Raw genomic sequence first — 20,327 nt, forward strand, 5'->3', positions numbered from 1 at the left:
TGACAAAGCATTGGAATTTGACCCTCATTAATGTAGGAGGTGACCTTGCCTTTCCAAAGATAATTCTCCTCATATATTTCCTCTGGGGATAGTAGCTTCTCAGATAAAAAAGGGGGATCGTAAAAGTTGTATAAGAAAGCAAACCAAGAATTCCATGCACCAAATATCAACACATGTAGATCTGTTCTGGTAATCATGACCAGTAGTATTTAGCCATTATATTTATATATATATATATATATATATATATATATATATATATATATATATATATATATATATATATATATATATATATATATATCGCATTATACTTCAGGAAACTGTTAAGGTTGCTAAGATGAATTAAACAAAATACCTCATTTGACTTTTTAATCTTTTGTTCCTGACATTACAGACATGAGAAAGGGCATGGAAATGGAATAAAAAAATCCTCCCAATTCCTAGCCCAGGTCATGGCAGTGTTTACATTGCCTAATAAATATATATAAATTAATAAATAGATAAATAAATAAACAAGTAAATATACAGATGTGCCCACATATAGTCTAGACTATATATATATATATATATATATATATATATATATATATATATATATATATATATATATATATATATATATATGTGTGTGTGTGTGTGTGTGTGTGTGTGTGTGTGTGTGTGTGTAAATTAGACCTAATAGGTCTTAACTTCTGGATCCCATCATACTTTTTGGATGCACTCGTCACCACAAGGCCTCCAGCCCTAATGGGGAAACATTCACACATATATAAATAGACACAGATAGACAGACAGGTATGTGTACGCGTGTGTTTAAAGACTGATAATCTTTATAAGCGATAGGGTATTTCCTTTACGGGCACATCAGCCATTTTTCTTTCTATAAATACCACCTGTCAGATTACCTGAATGGTATTATGCATACCGTTTTCTTTATACATCATAGTTTTCTCCCTTTGATCACGATATCGTTGATGATCAGGCTTCCCAACAGTCACAGCTGTGAGGCTCCTTCTTCGAGACTCAGGAACTTTCGGCAGAAAGCTTTTTGCGGCCGTCTGAAACATCGGTAAGCAGCCAGTCCTCCTTAATCATGTCGGCAGCCTTCTCTGCAATCATCATCGTCGGGGAGTTGGTGTTTCCCGTCGTCACTCGGGGCATGATCGACGCGTCTGCTACGCGGAGACCTTGCACCCCACGGACTCTGCCGAAGAGAGGAACGCAGACGGAGGTGAAATCATCTCGTAAAATGAAAAAATTAAAAATGGCAGACAAAAAATATAGAGTTTACAGACAGCATCCTTGACCCCACCACAGAGCGATTGTCATATTTCGTTCTCTGCTTGACTGTTGCCCGGGGATTCGTCAGATGATATTCGTCTCTGATACTTGGAAACCATTGCCCAAATAATATATATATATATATATATATATATATATATATATATATATATATATATATATATATATATATATATATATATATATATATATATATATATATATATATATATAATGTCCTTTAATATCAATATGCTCTATCTCGGAAATGATGTATTTTCATGTATGTTACCCGAAGAAATTTTTAGGTGATAATAAGTTCAGGGATTTTTTAGTTGATAATAACTTATTACCACTAAAAAATTCCCCTTCGGGTAACATGTATGAAAATATATTATTCCGAGGTAGAGCGAATTGGATATTGAAGGACATTTGTAGCTTAATGCTTGTATATGAATCACGGTGATGATAAAATTCATTCATTCATATATATATATATATATACTTTGTATATATATACATATATATATATTTATTACATGTATATATATATATATATATATATATATATATATATATATATATATATATGTGTGTGTGTGTGTTTGTGCATGTGTGCATTTATATATATACATGTATATATATATATATATATATATATATATATATATATATATATATATATATATATATATATACTATATATACATATATATATATACATGTATATGTATATATATATATATATATATATATATATATATATATATATATATATATATATATAATATATTATATATATATATATATATATATATATATATATATATATATATATATATAGATAAAGCGACCCCACCGCTTCCTTCGAAGGTGGATGCCACCAGTGTGTTTACAATGTCTTAGCTCCGTGGATCGCTCCCACCAGTTCAGCTGTTAATGGGTACCAGCATCTGCTGGGGTTAAGTAAAAGGGTGAGGGGCTACCAACCTCATCCCTCAAGGCTTACTGAGAAACCAGGAGGCTATACCCCTCTGGCGCCACCTCCTCCAAAATGAAAAAAGATTCTTGGTTACAAAATATATATATATTATTTTCAGCTAACATTTTGGCATGAGGGTATTAGCTACACTCACTTCTCCACTTTGGTTGCATCCCGGTTCAGTCGACTCACTACCATGTACTTAATTTCTTTTAGATGAAACCATCCATTTCTGAAGAATTAGTTTATTTGTATGCATACGTGCACATTACATACACACACACACACACACATAAGATGTGATGATCCAATTTAAGTGTCTCAGGGCAATTTCAACACTCTGGCTACTTTACTGTCTTTCGTCTGCCTTCTCACTTATGTGAAGACACCTGCGACGGGAAAGATAATCGCACTATGACTTGCATCTGTTACATGGCAAAAACAATGTCTATTGAATCGAGACAACTCAGTGACGAAAGTAGAGTAATCATTGAAAGTGAAGATTTCAAGAGCCTATTGGTAGAGGCAATGCGGCTGTTGAAAATCACTCTCTCTCTATATCTATCTTTCTCCTTCTCTTCCATTGTCTTGTACTTCTTCTCTTCCTCGTCTTCAGTGAATTTGGTACTCGAAAATCTCTCTCTCTCTCTCTCTCTCTCTCTCTCTCTCTCTCTCTCTCTCTCTCTCTCTCTCTCTCTCTCTTCCATTACCTTGAATTTGGTACTCTACCAGAAGCGCGGGCTATAAAACCACCTGGAGCACACAAATTGGCGTTAACGTTGCACCTTGCTGTACAGAACGAGGACCTTAACTGATTCAGTGTTTAAACTGCTCAGTTTACATCTGTGGAATTTAGTGCATCCCTCATCCCTCACCTGAGACGGGCGTCCACGACTCCCAGGGGGTCCTCAGGAGGGGCCATCTTGCATGTGCTGGTGAAATGGTAAAATGTCGCTGTCATGTGGCGTATGTAGCATTCCCAGTACTTGTCGCTGTCGTAGACCTCTGTGCTGCATTGCTTCAGTGGCTAAGGAAGAAATAATCTAATCAAAATTGCCAGTATTAATATACATTGTCGTAGTGGCTAAGTGATGAAGAATCTCTCATTTCGATTTATATTATGTATTGTTTGAGCGGCTAAGGAAGAAATAATTTCTATTTAAAATTGTCATTATTAATGTACATTGTCGTAGTGGCTAAGTAATGAATAAAATCTAGCTTTGATTTATATTATGCATTGTCGCAGCGGCTAAGAAAGAAATTATCTCTAATCAAAATTGCCAATATTAATATACATTGTCGTAGTGGCTAAGTAATGAAGAATTGTCGTAGTGGCTAAGTAATGAAGAATCTCTAATTTTGATTCATATTATGCAATTTCGCAGGGGCTAAGAACTAAGATTAAAACTGTCATTATTAATAAACATTGTCGTAGTGGCTAAGTAATGAATAACCTCTCATTTCGAATTATATTATGTATTGTCGCAGTGACTAAGAAAGATATTATCTCTAAATTTTGTCATTGTTGATATACATTGTTGTAGTGGCTAAGTAATGAATAAAACCTAGTTTTAATTTATATTATGTATTGTCGCAGTTGCTAAGAAAGAAATTATCTCTAAAATTGCCATTGTTGATATACATTGTCGTAGTGGGTAAGTAATGAATAAAATCTAGCTTTGATTTACATTATGTAAGGTCGCAGTGGCTAAGAAAGAAATTATCTCTAAAATTGCCATTGTTGATATACATTGTCATAGTGACTAAGTAATGAAGAATCTCTAATTTTGATTCATATTATGCAATTTCGCAGTGGCTAAGAACTAAGATTAAAATTGTAATTATTAATATGCATTGCCGTAGTGGCTAAGTAATGAAGAACCCCTAATTTTTATTATATATTGCATTGTCGCAGTGGCTAAGAAAGAAATAATCTCTAATTAAAATTGTCATTATTAATATGTATTGTCGTAGTGGCTAAGTTATGAATAATTTCTAATTTCGATTTATGCTGTGCAATGTCGCAGTGGCTAAAGAAACAATCTCCGGTTAATGTTATCATTAATATCTTTATATTGTCGCAGTGGCTATCTTAAGTTAAGATTATTATTATTAGTATATTATCATTATTAATCATGAATACACATTTTGCATGGGACGATCCAAAATAATCATTAACCAGAATAGCAAGTTTCCGAAGCAAAAGAAAAAATTAGCGAGGAAAATTAAAAATACAATAAAAAAAATTAATAGAGATAAGGCAATTAAGAATAAAATCAAGTTTGGGGTTTGTTAATAGTTTCACTTTACCTGAATGGCATGAGAGCCCGCTGAATCGCTTTGATGAATAAATTGGATACTGAGAATTCTAAAAACCGAACACACTTTAAATGCTATTATACTTTTTCTGTGATTTCACAGCATAAAGTCGTGCTATTCGTGATGTAAGAGAGTTGTTTATATTATCCTTTAAAAGGAAAATCAGGTGTAAATGGAGTGCCATTTTTAACTTAAATGATTAACGTTGTAAAAGGAGGAAGCATTAAACTTATAGTGTGCTTTTTTTTTAGCTGACGTAGAATACTCGCAGTCAATACCATTGAAGTTAATCCTGATTGGTGGAAGCTCATGCTTCTCTCCACCTGTCAGAGGTTACACTTGAAAACCATCGGCCAATCAGAAGCAAGCTAGAACCTCCTGTTATGTCGGCCGGGAATACTCACCGTCACCTCCGATAAAAATCAGACTGTTTTATCAAATGTGTTTCTTGTTTATCGCTACTCACCTTGTTATGGAATTTAGCTTCGAGATCCTCCACCATTCGAGTAGTGTTGCCGATGGCCTTGACTACTCTGACAGCTGGGAAGACATGTTAAAAAAGCAAAACTCAATAGAGAAATATCTCAGCCAAACATTCATGAATTATTTCTCTCAAGGTTCGCGAGTCAAATTCAAGGGGAAATAAGCTGTCTTGAAATTATTATTCTTTGAAATTTCATAAGAAATTGATCAGCTGACCTTAAACAATAGTTATTTTAAATGACATTAATGACATAGAATTACGAAGAGGGTAAAATAATTTGCATTCCTTAATTCTAAAAGTCTAGCAAAAAATCCTTCGGTTGGTGAAGATTCTTAGGATTTATCAGAAGGTAAAAGCATTTCTCACTTAATCGCCAAAAGGTGAAGAGTTTAGTTCATTAAATTAAATAGTTCTTCGGGTATTGCACAACCATTATACCAAACCAACACCAATTCGTTCCACGTACTTTTCCAGTTCTCAAGATTCATCAACATCATCAACTAACTAGATTCTAGGTAACCGTGCCCTTCCAGTTAACAATAGAGGTTTATAGTGACCAGCAGGGCATTCCCATGAGAAACATTACTCTGAATCTACCTCAACTCACCTTTAATGAGAGTGGCAACGTCCGCTGGATTAGAAAGGTACTTTGGGTCAATGAGAGGGAGAGCGTTTGGATCGTTCGACGCCAATCTTACAGTGCCACTGGACTCCGGCCGAAGGGGAAAAGGGTCCATGCAAAATCCTTCATTTCCATAGAGCTCCCTGAACTGCTCCAAGTAGACCTGCAATCGTAAGGAAAAAGCTTTTAAGGATCGTCTTCGAGTATCCTACAAGGGTCTATCAGTTCAGATGAACTAGTTAACCTACTATGAGCCAGATAGGATCAAGAAAGCTTACTTTAGGGCTTCTGCCTTACTACATGTTAAGATAGAGATAATCTTTTTAAAGTTTGCGCTCTTGTGATATCTGTACTGCCACACGGAAAAACATAACTGGTTCTACCATTACAAAGCAGATATTCGGACAAACAAAAACTGATGATTATACATATGTATATTGTTGCATGAATTAAAAACAATTAATTTAGCTAAATCCAACTTCGGTATCGTCCCCAAGTCATCAGTAGATTACCATTAGGCCTACCTGCTTCCTCAAATTGTAAGCGGAAGGATAGAATATTCCCAGGTCATACGTTGGCAACACTGAACTCAGGAAAATAATGACGTCTGGCCACGTGGGGTCAATGCCCCCGTTCACGTTGATGAAGGCGTTAGGATTGTCACCTGGGTATTCGGACACGGGACCTGAAGAAGCATTAACAGAATAAATGTCGTAAATTAGCACCAGTTACTCCAGGCCAAATATGGACGTGCAGGAATTCTTGACTTTCTTCAAATTGTAAAAAAAAAAGTTAAGTACATCTTAGTTTAACCAGACCACTGAGCTGATTAACAGCTCTCCTAGGGCTGGCCCGAAGGATTGGACTTATTTTACGTGGCTAAGAACCAACTGGTTACCTAGCAACGGGACCTACAGCTTATTGTGGAATCCGAACCACATTGTACCGAGAAATGAATTTCTATCTCCAGAAATAAATTCCTCTAATTCTTCATTGGCCGACCGGAGACTCGAACTCGGGCTTAGCAGAGTGTTAGCCGAGAACTCTACCGACTGGGCCAACGAGGAACTTCAAATTGTAAAGATTTCTCTCTCTCTCTCTCTCTCTCTCTCTCTCTCTCTCTCTCTCTCTCTCTCTCTCTCTCTCTCTTTGTAATGCTGAAACATACTGATACAGGTTAATATGTTTCCCTGAAAGTATTATAATCATAATTACATTACAAATGGAGAGAGAGAGAGAGAGAGAGAGAGAGAGAGAGAGAGAGAAAGTAATGAAAACAAATTCTGTGTCCTCTGAGCTAGTACTTGTCAGGTGCATCTGCACTGAAGTCAAACATGTCGTGCACACGTCGGCAATTTAACCTGCATACGCATCAGTTAAAAAATTACCGGTAGTTCTAACCAGTGTTTCATGCAATTATGCAGCATTTGCCAAAGATTCGCCCTCCACTTGCTAAGGTCGCTGACTTGTTTTCAACCCGCTTGTAATATGTATGCAACAAGTTGCCGACATGTGTTTATGACAGGTTTTATTGTAGTGTAGTCACACCCCAAACTTACCATTGTTTTTTATAAGAAGATTGTTGAAAATTTTAACACGGTTCTTTACTTGGTCGAAATCTTCAAAAAGCGATAATTTCAATTGCCAGTTTGCTTGAAACAATTATTTACTTCATTTTCAGTCAAGAGATGGCATTCCGGTTGATTAGGAGTAAATGGGTATTAGACTGGGTGGAAACAATTAGAATATGTACTGTTCACCTCCTCTTATGACATAGACTCCTGTACCCTTTCCCTGTGTCTAAATTCAGTTCCTGTACATGAAATTATTCTGAAAAACTTCTGCCTTGTAAAACTAGAATAGATAAAGTTGACAAAAAAATAGGGCACTTTTAGTGTGCACATTACCCCCAAAAAATCAAGAACATCCGAGTCCAATTTCGGCAGGAAATGAGCAGTCTCTCAATCAGGTAAAAAACGTAACTTCTCAGAATCACTTTTCATAAAAAAAAAAATTGTTAGGCAAATCATATTTTGAAACTGAAGAAAAACTTACAACTCGACCTGTCACAGAAAACAGAAAGCAGTTTGTGGGGTAATCATTAGGTCTGCCAGAAAAAAACCAGCCTGCTAAGTTTTTTATCAGTCAATTCTTCTGTCACTGAATAACGTAATACCGATGTTTACAGTTGCTTATAAGAGCAGATGCATACGCTTGCCTTTCAGCTAACACCACGGAAGAAAATGAACAAGTCTTTTGGAAAATTACCCTGTACGTTATACAGTACTTATATTACCCTGCAGTTTTTCTGAACGCATCGTTCTTAATATGCTCCGTGTTTCTAAGAAGTGCAATTAACGTCAATTTAACTCACAGATACTAGCATACACCCTTTCTTGCTTAAGGCCAGTTTGCGGTGTAGACAAAGAACCTTATTTTGGAATTTTCCCTCAGGCTACGTAATTACCTGTTCGGTATTTGGCGAATTCTATTATAGCAGAAAGTGTGAGTTCCTTCACAGGATTCGGCAATACCCCTTTCCTCGCGGTCCAGCAGAGCCCAATGGGACCCACGTGATCTTGGAGGTTCATTCCCACTCCTGGAACGTCTGCTACGACATCCACCTGGAAAGAAGGTCCAGTAACATGGCGTCTCTGGGTCAGAATTCATAGTTCATCTCTATTTCATGGCTTCGGCTATATTTCATAAGACACTGGTATTCCACGAGACTTGTTGTATTCCCATGAGACTTGCCAGATTTTATATTTCATGAGACATGTCTTATTTCATGAAATTTGTCCTTTTCCATTAGAACTTCCCTGTTTCATGGGACTGGTATGATTTCGTGTCCATATTACATTTGATTCTTCACTTTCTATAAGCACTGTTATATTTCATGAAATGTTACATTTCTCAGTGCGTCAAGGCTAAAGAGATCTGGCATATTCTATGAGTTTTCATAATTAATATATTATATAATGCAAATTTTCCTATGCATATGTAAAATGAAGGCCATATTCCAAATATTTTTATAACATGGGTTCAGTCAATAATTAATAAAAGTGTTTACATTATGGTATTGCAAGTGTTCCCTAGGACCAACGCCTGAAAGCATCAGCACTTTCGGCGACTCAAAAACTCCTGCAGACACGATGACCTCTCGTTTGGCGCCGATGGTGAATATCTGAAACGAAATGTCACTAGAATAATATGTTTAGCTCGAATTCAGCAGAATATGGCAAATTCCTGTCAGTTTGTCGAAGAACTTGAGGAAAGATCAAAACATAGATGGCTCTCGTTTATAGTAAAACTGTCAATTTTGTGTGTACAATTGGATCTAAGTGCATGGAAAGGAACAGCCATTAGGTGGAGCCATTAGGCAGTGAACAGACTTGAAATCCAAATGAAGGAAACCACTGAAAAAAAGGAGTGTGTCAAACAATCCCTCTTATAGTGCATTGAAACAATTCTGAAAACGACTGAAAGGGCACAGATGTCGGCGGGTTAGGCCAAAGGCTGGAAAAGATACCTAATTTGCCACGGCAGTGAGACTACTGTTTATCAGCCTTACTCTGTTTACCAGCTGAGGGAAGTGGTTCAGCTTCAAGGATTTCGGGATATCCCTTGGCTTTTACCTGCTTCCATAGATCTTCACTATGTCTTCATGTCAAATGCCTCATAATGAATGTCGTTCGTGGAACACATACCATGAGCCGTAATGTTGCATAGAATTAACATTCTGTGGCATGTTAATTGCAAAAACAAGCCAGTGTCTGTCTGACAATGTAGCTGTGTAATAAATCTCAATAACTATCAGTTAGTAGGCTCTCTACATAGCTAGTTTTATATCCATAGGATAGATTACTCACTAAATCAATGTGCTTACCTTGCCATAGCGTTCAAATTGCACACCAACTGCTCTTTTTTCGTCGTTGAAAATAACCTGGAAAGTGAATAAACCAATGTATGTAGTACAGACCTCCACTTCAGTATAAGTTGCATTAACTGATTTCAAGATAAGGTCATATCACGGCAGCACTGACTGTGACCTTGTTGTTATATGCAGCACAGACCTTAACGTCAGTTTCAAGTATATCAGTTGATTTCAAGGCAAGTTTATATCACGGCAGCGCTCAACAAAATAAGATCAGTAGTAAATAACTCAAATCAAGTAGTAGATCAGGACCAGTGCTGATCTTAAATCTAACTAGTGAAACATTTTAAACTAGAGATTTACCAAAATAATACAGTTGGAAAATAAGCATATATTGTAAGCATCCGTTGCTGGCAACGAGAAAATGTAAAGCATAAGTTGTAAATATAGAAGAATTAAGAAAGTGATGATGTCAGATACCTTATGAACCATAGCGCTGTGAAGAACGTCCAGGTTGGGTCGTCTTGAGGAGTCCTTGAGGTATTCGTGGGCTGTTGAAGAGCGTAGACCCTCTTTGCTATTTATAATCAGTTTTGCAAAGCCTTTTGAGAAAACGGAAAACAAAGTTATATCTCTCATATTTCTTTCATTCAGCTTAGCTTGCTATACATCTAAATTTTAAATTAAAGCCGGTTTTCTATAAGCGTACCGAGATATGTACTAGCATTAAAATGCATTCTTGTTCATTAAAATGGTTATGTAAATGTAGATTTGTTGTTGATTGAAGGCTAAGCGCAATGAGGATAGTATCACTAATTTCAAACTGATTTAAGTTTTATACTCTTACCCTAATGGCTGCAAATATGCTATTAAAAATACCTGATTATATCTATTTTTTCTGGCAGGCGCTAGCGTCCTAAATCATTGACAACAAAAACTGAAATAACGCAAAAACTTATATACATTTCAGAAGACATTCAAGACACGTCTGTCTGAAACACAGTTATGTAGAGATACAATAAAATGTCAGTAACAAAACAATAAAAATGAGATGCATGAAATGGGAGGTCCATCAAAAATAAACAAAGAAAATAATGAAGACGCTGAATATTTTCATGTACTATTCTGGACAGTTCCTAAAGAAAAATGAAGACATCGCGGCATCATCAACCTCGGGGTATATAAGTAGTGTTTCGAAAAAGTTCTTTTCAAACCTTACCTAATTGCTGAGGTCCGTTGTAGTCCTCCAGCACAGGATACCCAAGCTGGGCACCACCAGACAAAAAGGCATCGGTGAGGGGTCCTCCTTTTGTTGGGGTAACACCAATTGGACCTGAATTCCCATAGTACTCGTCTATGGAAAAGATAATTTGATCTTTGTTATTCTTTATTATTACATTGATTCAATTCAACTAGAACTTCCATTGTACAATTCTTTAAAAAGGGTAGATTTTTGATGACTGTCACTCAAGGGACAAAGTTTAAGATAGTTTATGGTAGTTTACAGCAGTATAATGATATTACAGTAAAAGAACACTTGTTGTTTTTATCATTAAGTGTTAATTCAGTATGTGTTTTATGTTGCTATATGGCTCTAACCTTTTTTGTTCATCATTTTATTACAGTACAAAATCTGTTTTGAATGATGAGGACACATCTCAACGGGAAATATTAGATAAGAGTTCTACCACTGGCAAAGGTAAGTGTTACCCTTCTGTATAAGATTCACTGTCATCCACATATGTATTTCTGTGTGCTTAAATGTCACAGATCTTCATGTGATTTCATTGTCAGGAGGAGCCACAGGAAATGTTTAAAAAGAAAAAAGGGAGTGTCCAGTATTTTCGTGTCCTTCACACATCTGCGGAACACAAAAGGAAACGAAGTATATAATACATAAGAAAGAAAGCTCTTACATAGAAGTATGATAATAAAAATTATTTACTTTATGACCCTTTGTGCCCCGAAGATGTGTAAAATGCGGTAAAGTACTCGGCATTCAGTTACTTCCTTTAAACTGCTCCGTTGTTTCAGCTGGTATTTCTGTTTGTAACGCAAATAGTCTGTGAGCGATGAACTCGACATTTCGCCATTACAAAATCGTCAAAAGATTGCAAAGCGACATGACGTACTTGATATATTGTATTTACGTTACAGTTGCGAAGTTACCGTAGTATTCCCTTCATCTTTTATAGGACACGCATCAGTGGCATGACTAACGTTAGTGGCGCCCGGGGCGGACTCTGAAAGTGCCTCCCCATTCCCGAGCTAAAAAGTACTAAAGTGGTGAAAATTTAACGCACATTTTAAGCCTTAACATCTCAGTCATTTATTTTATTTCATAAAGCTAAAACAAAAACAACACAGTAGATTTACAACAAGCTCTGTTAGAAGCGAATTCGCTAATAACAACATCAAAGTCCAACAGCAGAGTCGATAAATCGCTGTTCAGTGTTCCGATCAGACGAAATATGCTAGAAAACCTAGAATTAGGCCAGACCAGACGTGCTCAAAAGATGCCAGCGTTCCGCCCGGGCCGGACAACCCCTCCACCCAACCCCCCTTAGTTACGCCACTGACACGCACCCTAATCCGACAACATAGTGCAAAATTTGTTTCAACGTATTTTTCTGGCATATGCCACCCCATTCACAGCGCACCCATCCCTTGCTAGTTGCGTTTACACTTCAGGGTGTTTCTCTCTGAAGAGTCTCTGTAAAGTTAGTTTTCATGCTAGGATACAGATTTATGTGTATTTTGAAGTTTTTATGTGTTATTTAACAATATGCTAAATGAACAAAAATGCAACGTTAAAATTTAAAATGTCAAGCTGGGTTAAGTAAACAAAATTTTCTACACTTTGCAGTATAGAGATATTTGCTAAACATAAAGTATCATGATCTCTAGACGATGAGGTCTTATGCTTTTGTTTCTATCAATATTATCATTATAATTCATATAACCCAGCCGTCATTTAAAATTTAGACATTTGCATTACACGAGAACTAAATTGTTATTATTATTATTATTATTATTATTATTATTATTATTATTATTAATATTATTATTATTATTATTATTATTATTATTATTATTATTATTATTATTATACGATGAGGTATTATGTTATTGTTTCTATCAATATCATCAGTATAATTCATATAGCCCAGCTGTCATTTAGAATTTAGACATTTACATTACACAAGAACTAAACTATAATTACAATTTTTTTTTTATTTTTATTTTTTTTTTTGTACGAAAAATCTTAATTCTTGCTTACTCTGGGGCCCGGCTGGTCCATTGTAACTTTCGAACTTCTGGAAGTACTTCAAGACTGACTGATAGTCCCAGCCAGGGTTGCCTAAAGCAGCCCAGTTATCAAAATCTTGTCTGCTTCCTCGCACGTAAGAGAGACCATTTATGGTGGACCCTCCCCCTAAGACCCGGCCAGCTGGTGCTAGACCTCTCTGAAAAATGAATTAGTAAATAATTTCATATATCGGTTATTATTATTCAGAATGATGGTCAACTTTCTTGTGGCAAAGAGAGAGGAGGAAAAACCGGACGTAGCAGAGATGAAACAGTTAAGATGGATGTCTTGTGTGGAGAGGGAGGATAGGATTAGGAAGGAGCATACAAGAGGGTCAAAGAAAGTGCAGGAGGGGAGACTGAGATGGTACGGACACCTACTGAGGAGGAAGGAAGACCTTATTGGAAGGCATGCCATGGAGATGGAAGTGCAGAGTAGAACACGACGAGGAAGACCAAGAAAGAGATGGAGAGATTGTGTGAGGGAAGACTTGAGGGAGAAGGGACTTGACGAAGCAGATAAATCAAATGGGTGTTACAGACTAATACACACAAAGCCACTCCAACATATTCTAAAAACATAACAGACACCTCACACATCTCGACTGTCGACCTAAACCACGCAACGATTCCTAGCTGCTGGGAGAAAGGGCGCTGGTGACTGGTACAATACATGTACATATGCTACCGGGGTCTAAGCGATGACAGGCAGGGCAGCCGATCGAGAGTACAGTCTACCCCCAAAGCCAAATCAAAGTCCTTCAAAAGAAGGCATCGTGCTTACCCCATACAAATGGGAAAACAAGCACGTTAAAAGAAGAAGAAGGACTTGACGAAGCAGAAGCGCGGGACAGAGGCAGATGGAAGCGGCTCATTCAAAACGGCGACCCCGCATAGAAACGGAACTAAGCTGAGAAGAAGAAGAAGAAGAAGAAGAAGAAGAAGAAGAAGAAGAAGAAGAAGAAGAAGAAGAAGAAGAAGAAGAATACACAATCTTCTAACTATATTATCTATCTTTACCATTATAATTATCCATCTACACGAATTTTCCAGTCAGTGTGGTTGGCTCCAGGTGATATTAATTACCCTTCCGGTTTTCTTCAAGTATATTTTTGGATGAGGTCACTAGCCCCATCCCCGGGCCAATATGGCATCTGGCATATTTTGGCAGTCAATCGTCAAGGTGCGAATCGAACTTACAGCTGAGATGGAGCTAAAATTGCAAACGCAGGGGCTGCATACTGACGCAATCTATGAGCTTGACCTCAATCGATGAATGTGAGAAAGAAACGAAGCCTACTACATAGAAAGCTCAAGCCTCTACTGATACATCAGACTGAATCAAAATCCCCTGATTCTTATTCTTCTGCAGACAGGTTCTCAGTCTTCATTTTTTCCCCGTAGAGGGGTAGTGCCGTCAGTGCGCCTCACGTGGTGCTCTGTAGGCATTACTTAAGGCTCTTTGCAGCTTCTCTTCGGCCCCTAGCAGCAACCCCTTTCATTCCTTTTACTGTACCTCCGTTCGTACTCTCTTTCTTCCATCTAACTTTCCACCCTCTCACAATTCCATAGTGCAACTGCAAGGTTTTCCACCTGTTATACCTTTCAAATCTTCCTACTGCCATTTCCCTTTTAGTGCTGAATGGCTTCATAGATCCCAGCGCCTGGCCTAAATTCTATACATATATTCCAATTAAGTCTTCATTTTTAGGCAGTGACCTCTGCCGATAAAACACTATGGGCAGAATGCACCCTACAGACAATGCATTTGATAAGCGACTCATGCTTAACAGGCAAATGTTACCATTGGACAAAATGAATCCAGTGTACCAAATGTACCCACATTACAAAATGCACCCAATGAACAAAATATATTCAATGAACAAAACATACCCAAAGGACAAATTATACCCATTCATTGGGTACGTTTTGACTGTTGGGAACATTGTATTCATTAAAAACATTTTGTACATCAGGTTCGGTTATGTGAACCACATAGCCGTGGACATATTCATGCTGTTTCTGTAGTAACGCCACTTGCTTTGTGTATTCAATTCTTAGACTTAGGTCATTCGTGCAGGTGGCGCTGGTATGAGTTTCTGCGTGCAAAAAGAATGTTGGTAAAAAACACAAAAATTAACATAAGAGCACTTTTAGAGTTAAAATGTATTTTTATGGGGCAAGAACACTAAACATTCTAAGAACTCCAGGTGAACTGGGTACCTCTCCAGTCAAGTCATTTAGGTTATTCGACAAAGGGTATATTTTTTTGTGAGAAGTAATCCCGAAGCCCGTTGGTGTCAGTGACCCCGGTAGCTGTAACGCCAGATAACTTATAATCAATCAGTCAGTCTATGAGAAAGTTGGAGTAGGCTCAAGTGCATTAGACAGCACGCACTGCGCACACACCGTGAGCAGTCGTGCTATATGGAGCCGTAGCATCAGTAGTAGTAGTAGTATTAGTAACTAAAAGATACCAACACTCTTTACCCGAAAAGAGAGAACATGAGAAGAAATTGGATGTGGTAGAGATGAAAATGCTTGGATGGATGTGTGGAGTGACAAAAATTGACAGGATCAAGAATAAGAGAACAAGAGGAGCTTCTAAAGTCGTAGAACTAGCAAAGAAGGCCCCTGAAAGAAGACTGCGGTGGCATGGCCATGTGATGAGAAGGGATGAGACATAATATAGGGAGGAGAGTGATGAGGGTGGAGGTGCCTGGTGGGAGAGCGAGAGGAAGACCGAAGCGTAGGTGAATGGATGCTGTTAAAGAAGATCTGAGAGACAAACAGTTGTCAGAGGACGATGTGTTTGACCGAGGCAGGTGGAGGAAAGCTGTCAGAAACGTCGACCCCACACAGAAGTGGGAAAAGATGCTGAGAAAGAAGACTTTACTCAGTCAATGGAAACCAAATTATTGTAATCTAATTAATATGATAAACAGTTATCTTTACCTGATCAATGCTGTTCAGATTAGAATAGAATGGAATATAGAATTTGGTCCAAAAGCCAAGTGCTGGGAGAGATTTTTCAGCGCTGAAAGGGAAATTGACAGTAAAAAAGTTTTAAAGGCACAGGAGGAAAACCTCGCAGTTACACTATGAATCAATTGTTAGGAAAGGGTGGAAAGTCAGATGGAAGAAAGAGATCATGAACGGAGGTATAGTAAGAGGAATAAAAGGGGTTGCAGCTAGGGGCCGGAGGGATGCTGCAAAGAACCTTAAGTAATGCCTACAGTGCACCGCATTAGGAGCACCGACGGCACTAACCCCCTACGGGAGCAATTCAAATGGAAATATTTTAAACAAATTAACCAACAACTGTCAACCGAACACTACTTGACCATCTTTACCTGCTCAATGAAATTCAGATTGGAGTATTGCTGAGGGACGGTTTTGTGGCGCCATATGCTAGGGTTCCCAGCAATGAACTGGGCAGAAATGAAGGGAACGATGTAGCTGTCAGGAGAGGGTATAGACCCGGCCTCCAGCAGGAGAACCTTCCAGTCCTTCATCTCCGAAAGTCTAGAGGCAATAATGGTGCCAGCTGTTCCGGAACCAACTGTGGGCAGAAGTGAATGAATCCTAGGAGGTTCCTGTGCAAAGGAGTTATGAAAGTGTCCTATTCTTTCGATGCACAGGATTCTTACTAGCGCTACTTCGTGAAAGCCAGGAATTATGATCACTACTATACAAGATATCAACTCCGGAAACCAGAGTTAGTTTGGATAAATTTTAAAGTAAAATTATCATGCTAACTCTGTCAGTTATTATTTACAAAACTGAATTGATGGAAAAGTTCCATATGTAAGAAACTCATTAGATATTTATGAATTGAGGGACTTATTCATCCGAATGTCGACAGAAAAGATATTATCTAGAACTGTAAGTTTCATGAATTTCTAAATACAGAAGTTACGTTCTCAAAATACTTCTTTTGTCATTATCTGCGCAAATGACGAAAATTATTTTACTATCCTTAAATCTTCAGAGCTGAGTTTTCCATTTTATTTTTTTTTTATTGAGAGGGTGCCAACAATTATATTTCAAGGGATAATTTAGCTGACGTAACAAGTACAAAATGGGCTCTAGTTAAAAAAAGTCTAAAATCATATTCTCTGTCATATGTATGGCTCATTGTAATAAGTCAATATAATATAAATATAGTGCATTTTGAATGAGCATTCGAAATAAATCCTTCTTAGATACTAGTTCATTAAAAAATATTTAAAATACAAGATGAAACGTTAATGAAGATGGAATATTCACTAAAAAATCAAGGAAATATATTATTTATATATACATCAGAAATCAAAATCCAAAGCTGATGGATTTTTAGCTAAAAATACCAAGTACACGGAGTAACATAACAAATACTGGATACGAACCGACAATGAAATCATACTCCAGAGAAATAACATCGGCAATTTCGTACTGGGCAATATCTTTCAGCAGCAAGATAACGAGCAGACGTAAAATTGGTAGAATGACGATTCCTAAAGACCTCGCGAAGAAATCCTCAGGGATCATTTTGGTAACTTCCTGGAAAACGAGAAAACAGCAGTCGATTAAAATCAGGTTAAGCAAAGAAGACTCTTAATTAATTTACTTCAGTAAAATAATAACCAAGGGACGGAAAGCTGGAAGAAAAATGGCCCCCCGAAGTCCTTAAGAAGAAATCCTCCAGTTCAATTTGTTAACATCCTGGAATAAACTAAGGAGAAAATATTAGTCGATCTAAAATCAAGGGACGCATGACAGACTTCCAAAATATTTTGTTTACTTCATTACTTTCGCAGCCAACTAACTGAAAACTGGAAGAGGAATAACATACAAAGTACTCAGGAATCATTTTATCATCTTTCTGGAACAAAACAGGAAGAAGATAAAAGTCAGTCTGAAATCCAGTGAAGCCTGAATGATTTTCAAAACGTTATTTTTATTAGTTCAGCACTTTCATGACTAAAAGACGTGAAACTTGCAAAAAGTATGGCTTCCAGACTCCTCACGAAGAAGTAAGTCAATCGGGACTATTTAGTCAACTTCCTAGAATAAAGCGAGAGGAATATAAGAGTCGATTTGAAATTAGTTGAAGCACCAAAGATTTTCAAATTATTATTTTGTTCAAGTTCCATGACAATCCGTAGAATTTCTTCTCGCGAAGAAATTCTACGGAATCACTGGGTCAACATTCTGGAGTAAAAAAGGCAACAATAGGTGTAGATTTCAAATCTTATGAGGCACGAAATATTATTAAAATATTTTGTTCATCTCCTGAAGTAAAAACAAGGAGCATACAACTAAAAGATATCGTTCATCAGAAATAACAAGTAAAAAATGCGCCGAAGTTTCTTCGGCGCAATCGATTTTTCTGTACAGCGTATAATGCTGTATGGGCCGCGGCCCATGAAAATTTCAGCCACGGCTGGGTGGTGGCCTGTCTATAGCGTTGCCAGACGCAAGATCATGGCTAAATTTAACCTTAAATAAGATCAAAACTACTGAGACTAGAGGGTATATTTGACGATTGGAGGGCGGATGATCAACATACCAATTTGCAGTCCTCTAGCCTCAGTAGTTTGTCAGATCTGAGGGCGGACAGAAAAAGTGCAGACAGAAAAAGTGCAGACAGGAAAAAGTGCAGGCGGACATACAGAGCCGTCACAATAGTTTTCTTTTGCAGAAAACTAAAAGCGAGTGTGACCACAATAATCAGAAATCAACAAACTTTGTTATCGTTTTACTGTGGTTTGTATGTATGCATGTATGTATGTATGTATGTATGTATGTATGTATGTATGTATGTATGTGGCCACATGGTTTTACAATCCTCTCATGCTCCCGGCTTTGAGCAATGTAAAAAAAGAAAGATAAGAATGACAATGAAATTTTAGTATTAAAATTAGAGGATGCGGTCGAAGGAAAAGTACGAAACAAGTATTACGTGTTCAAGGGTGTGGCTACGAGTCACCTCTACAGGCATAACTGAACAGCCTCTGCCAAGGCTGTACTCCACATTATTAGTATTATATATATACATTTATGTCTCCTCTTCGGCCTAGCTGTACTTTAACAAGCTGCGTTTTCCGTTTGCACATTTCAGTGTGCCTACAGCGAATATCAACTGTTGGTTTGATATATTGTTTGCTTATTAATTCATGAATTTATATGTATATATATGTATATCATATACATTGTGTATGTATATCATATAGATATATATATATATACACACACACAATCTCCCTCTCTCTATACACACGTATACATAAAATCACCAACAACTAAAATGTAGCATGCTTGTAGAAAAGAAGCGAAAAAGAAAGATGGAAACCAGTTATTACAAGTGTTCTTGCAACAACCCTTCGGGAGAAGACTTTCAATTTTACCGGCGATAATTCCTCCACAAGTGAGCGAAGTTGTATCTATAAATATCTTTCTTTCCTATCCCGTTTTGCAAGCGAAGGAAGTGACAAGCGGTATGCGGTGCTCCACGGCAGAAACTCACCCGCAAGTTAATGAGTAGAAAAGGTCAGTGGGGTAATTACCATCCATTCAGTATTAGGCTGCTAGCAAAATACTCATTTCCAATTCGTATAATCAAAGATGAAACGAAAAGGTTTACCTACAGGTTACGTTTCTTTCGTTACGATTGTTGTTTAATAAGGTCTGTTGTATAATTTATAAGCGTGTGCTTACTCTTTGTCCATGATATATTAAAGGTTTTACCAAAACTTAATTTCAGTTGGAGGAAGAATGTTAAAAGGTCAAGTTGGATTGGGGCAATTGGCAAAATAGTAGAGAGGGCCGCAGTTGTATTAATTAGAGTTCAGTATGATTTGCAAGGGTATTTATCCATACTCATTAACAAGCAAATATTAGATTTGATGTAAGTATTAAAAACTTTCGGTTTCTTTTCGTATGATCAACAGATCTAAGTTTAACCAATATTGTAGTAAAGAATAGGACAATATTCCAAATATTTACTTGCATTTATTATACGCACCTTATTTGCATTTGCTTACATGTTAAGAAGTGAAATTAAACTGAATAAAATCAAAAGATGTTTTGGACATCATTACACAAATAATACTTAGGAACAAGTTTTGCGACTACAGGATCGTAACTTTTCTGTAACTAAATGGCCCGGTATAAAGCCTGAGTAACAGTTCGCGAATGATAATTAGAGGCAGTCAAAGAACCGCTGAAACGTGTTATTTGGATCTCACAGGAAACACAACTGTGTACAGGAAACACAACTGTGTACAGACACTGTTCACTCGAGTCAAGCATCGGAAGTGTGGCGAAAATATCACGCACCAGTCACTAAAGTAGCTACCAGTATTAGATGATAACAACATTCACAAGTTAAAATTGTGCTAATTAACAAGCATCATTGACATATAATGTCACTATGAGTAGGGAAATTAGCGTTCAACGATGAAGTAAAGAA

At 37.1% G+C, this 20,327-nt stretch overlaps 1 protein-coding gene across 1 annotated transcript; it reads right to left on the reverse strand.

Annotated features, from left to right (window-relative positions):
- Positions 1-702: 702 nt before the first annotated feature.
- Positions 703-17,404, reverse strand: LOC136829034 (glucose dehydrogenase [FAD, quinone]-like). Its single transcript, XM_067087421.1, has 13 exons — positions 17,263-17,404; positions 16,228-16,436; positions 12,846-13,032; positions 10,785-10,919; positions 10,046-10,167; positions 9,578-9,634; positions 8,762-8,875; positions 8,159-8,315; positions 6,216-6,376; positions 5,677-5,854; positions 5,052-5,125; positions 3,142-3,293; positions 703-1,207 (listed from the first exon to the last, which is right to left on the reverse strand). Exons 1-13 carry the CDS (start codon positions 17,402-17,404, stop codon positions 1,027-1,029), a joined length of 1,869 nt encoding a protein of 622 aa, XP_066943522.1. The 3' UTR covers positions 703-1,026.
- Between the last annotated feature and the right edge of the window lie 2,923 nt (positions 17,405-20,327).

This window comes from Macrobrachium rosenbergii, chromosome 43, assembly GCF_040412425.1.
Source record: "Macrobrachium rosenbergii isolate ZJJX-2024 chromosome 43, ASM4041242v1, whole genome shotgun sequence".
Taxonomy (NCBI): Eukaryota; Metazoa; Arthropoda; class Malacostraca; order Decapoda; family Palaemonidae; genus Macrobrachium; species Macrobrachium rosenbergii.

What these genes read in the sequence shown, in the direction of transcription:
- LOC136829034 (XM_067087421.1), bottom strand. Translation starts at nt 17,404, where the DNA reads ATGATCCCTGAGGATTTCTTCGCGAGGTCTTTAGGAATCGTCATTCTA. An exon ending in GGAGTATGATTTCATTGTCG is followed by an intron (nt 16,437 to 17,262) that starts GTTCGTATCCAG and finishes TTCTGCCCACAG; the next exon opens with TTGGTTCCGGAACAGCTGGC. An exon ending in AAGCTAAATTCCATAACAAG is followed by an intron (nt 3,294 to 5,051) that starts GTGAGTAGCGAT and finishes TTTCTTCCTTAG; the next exon opens with CCACTGAAGCAATGCAGCAC.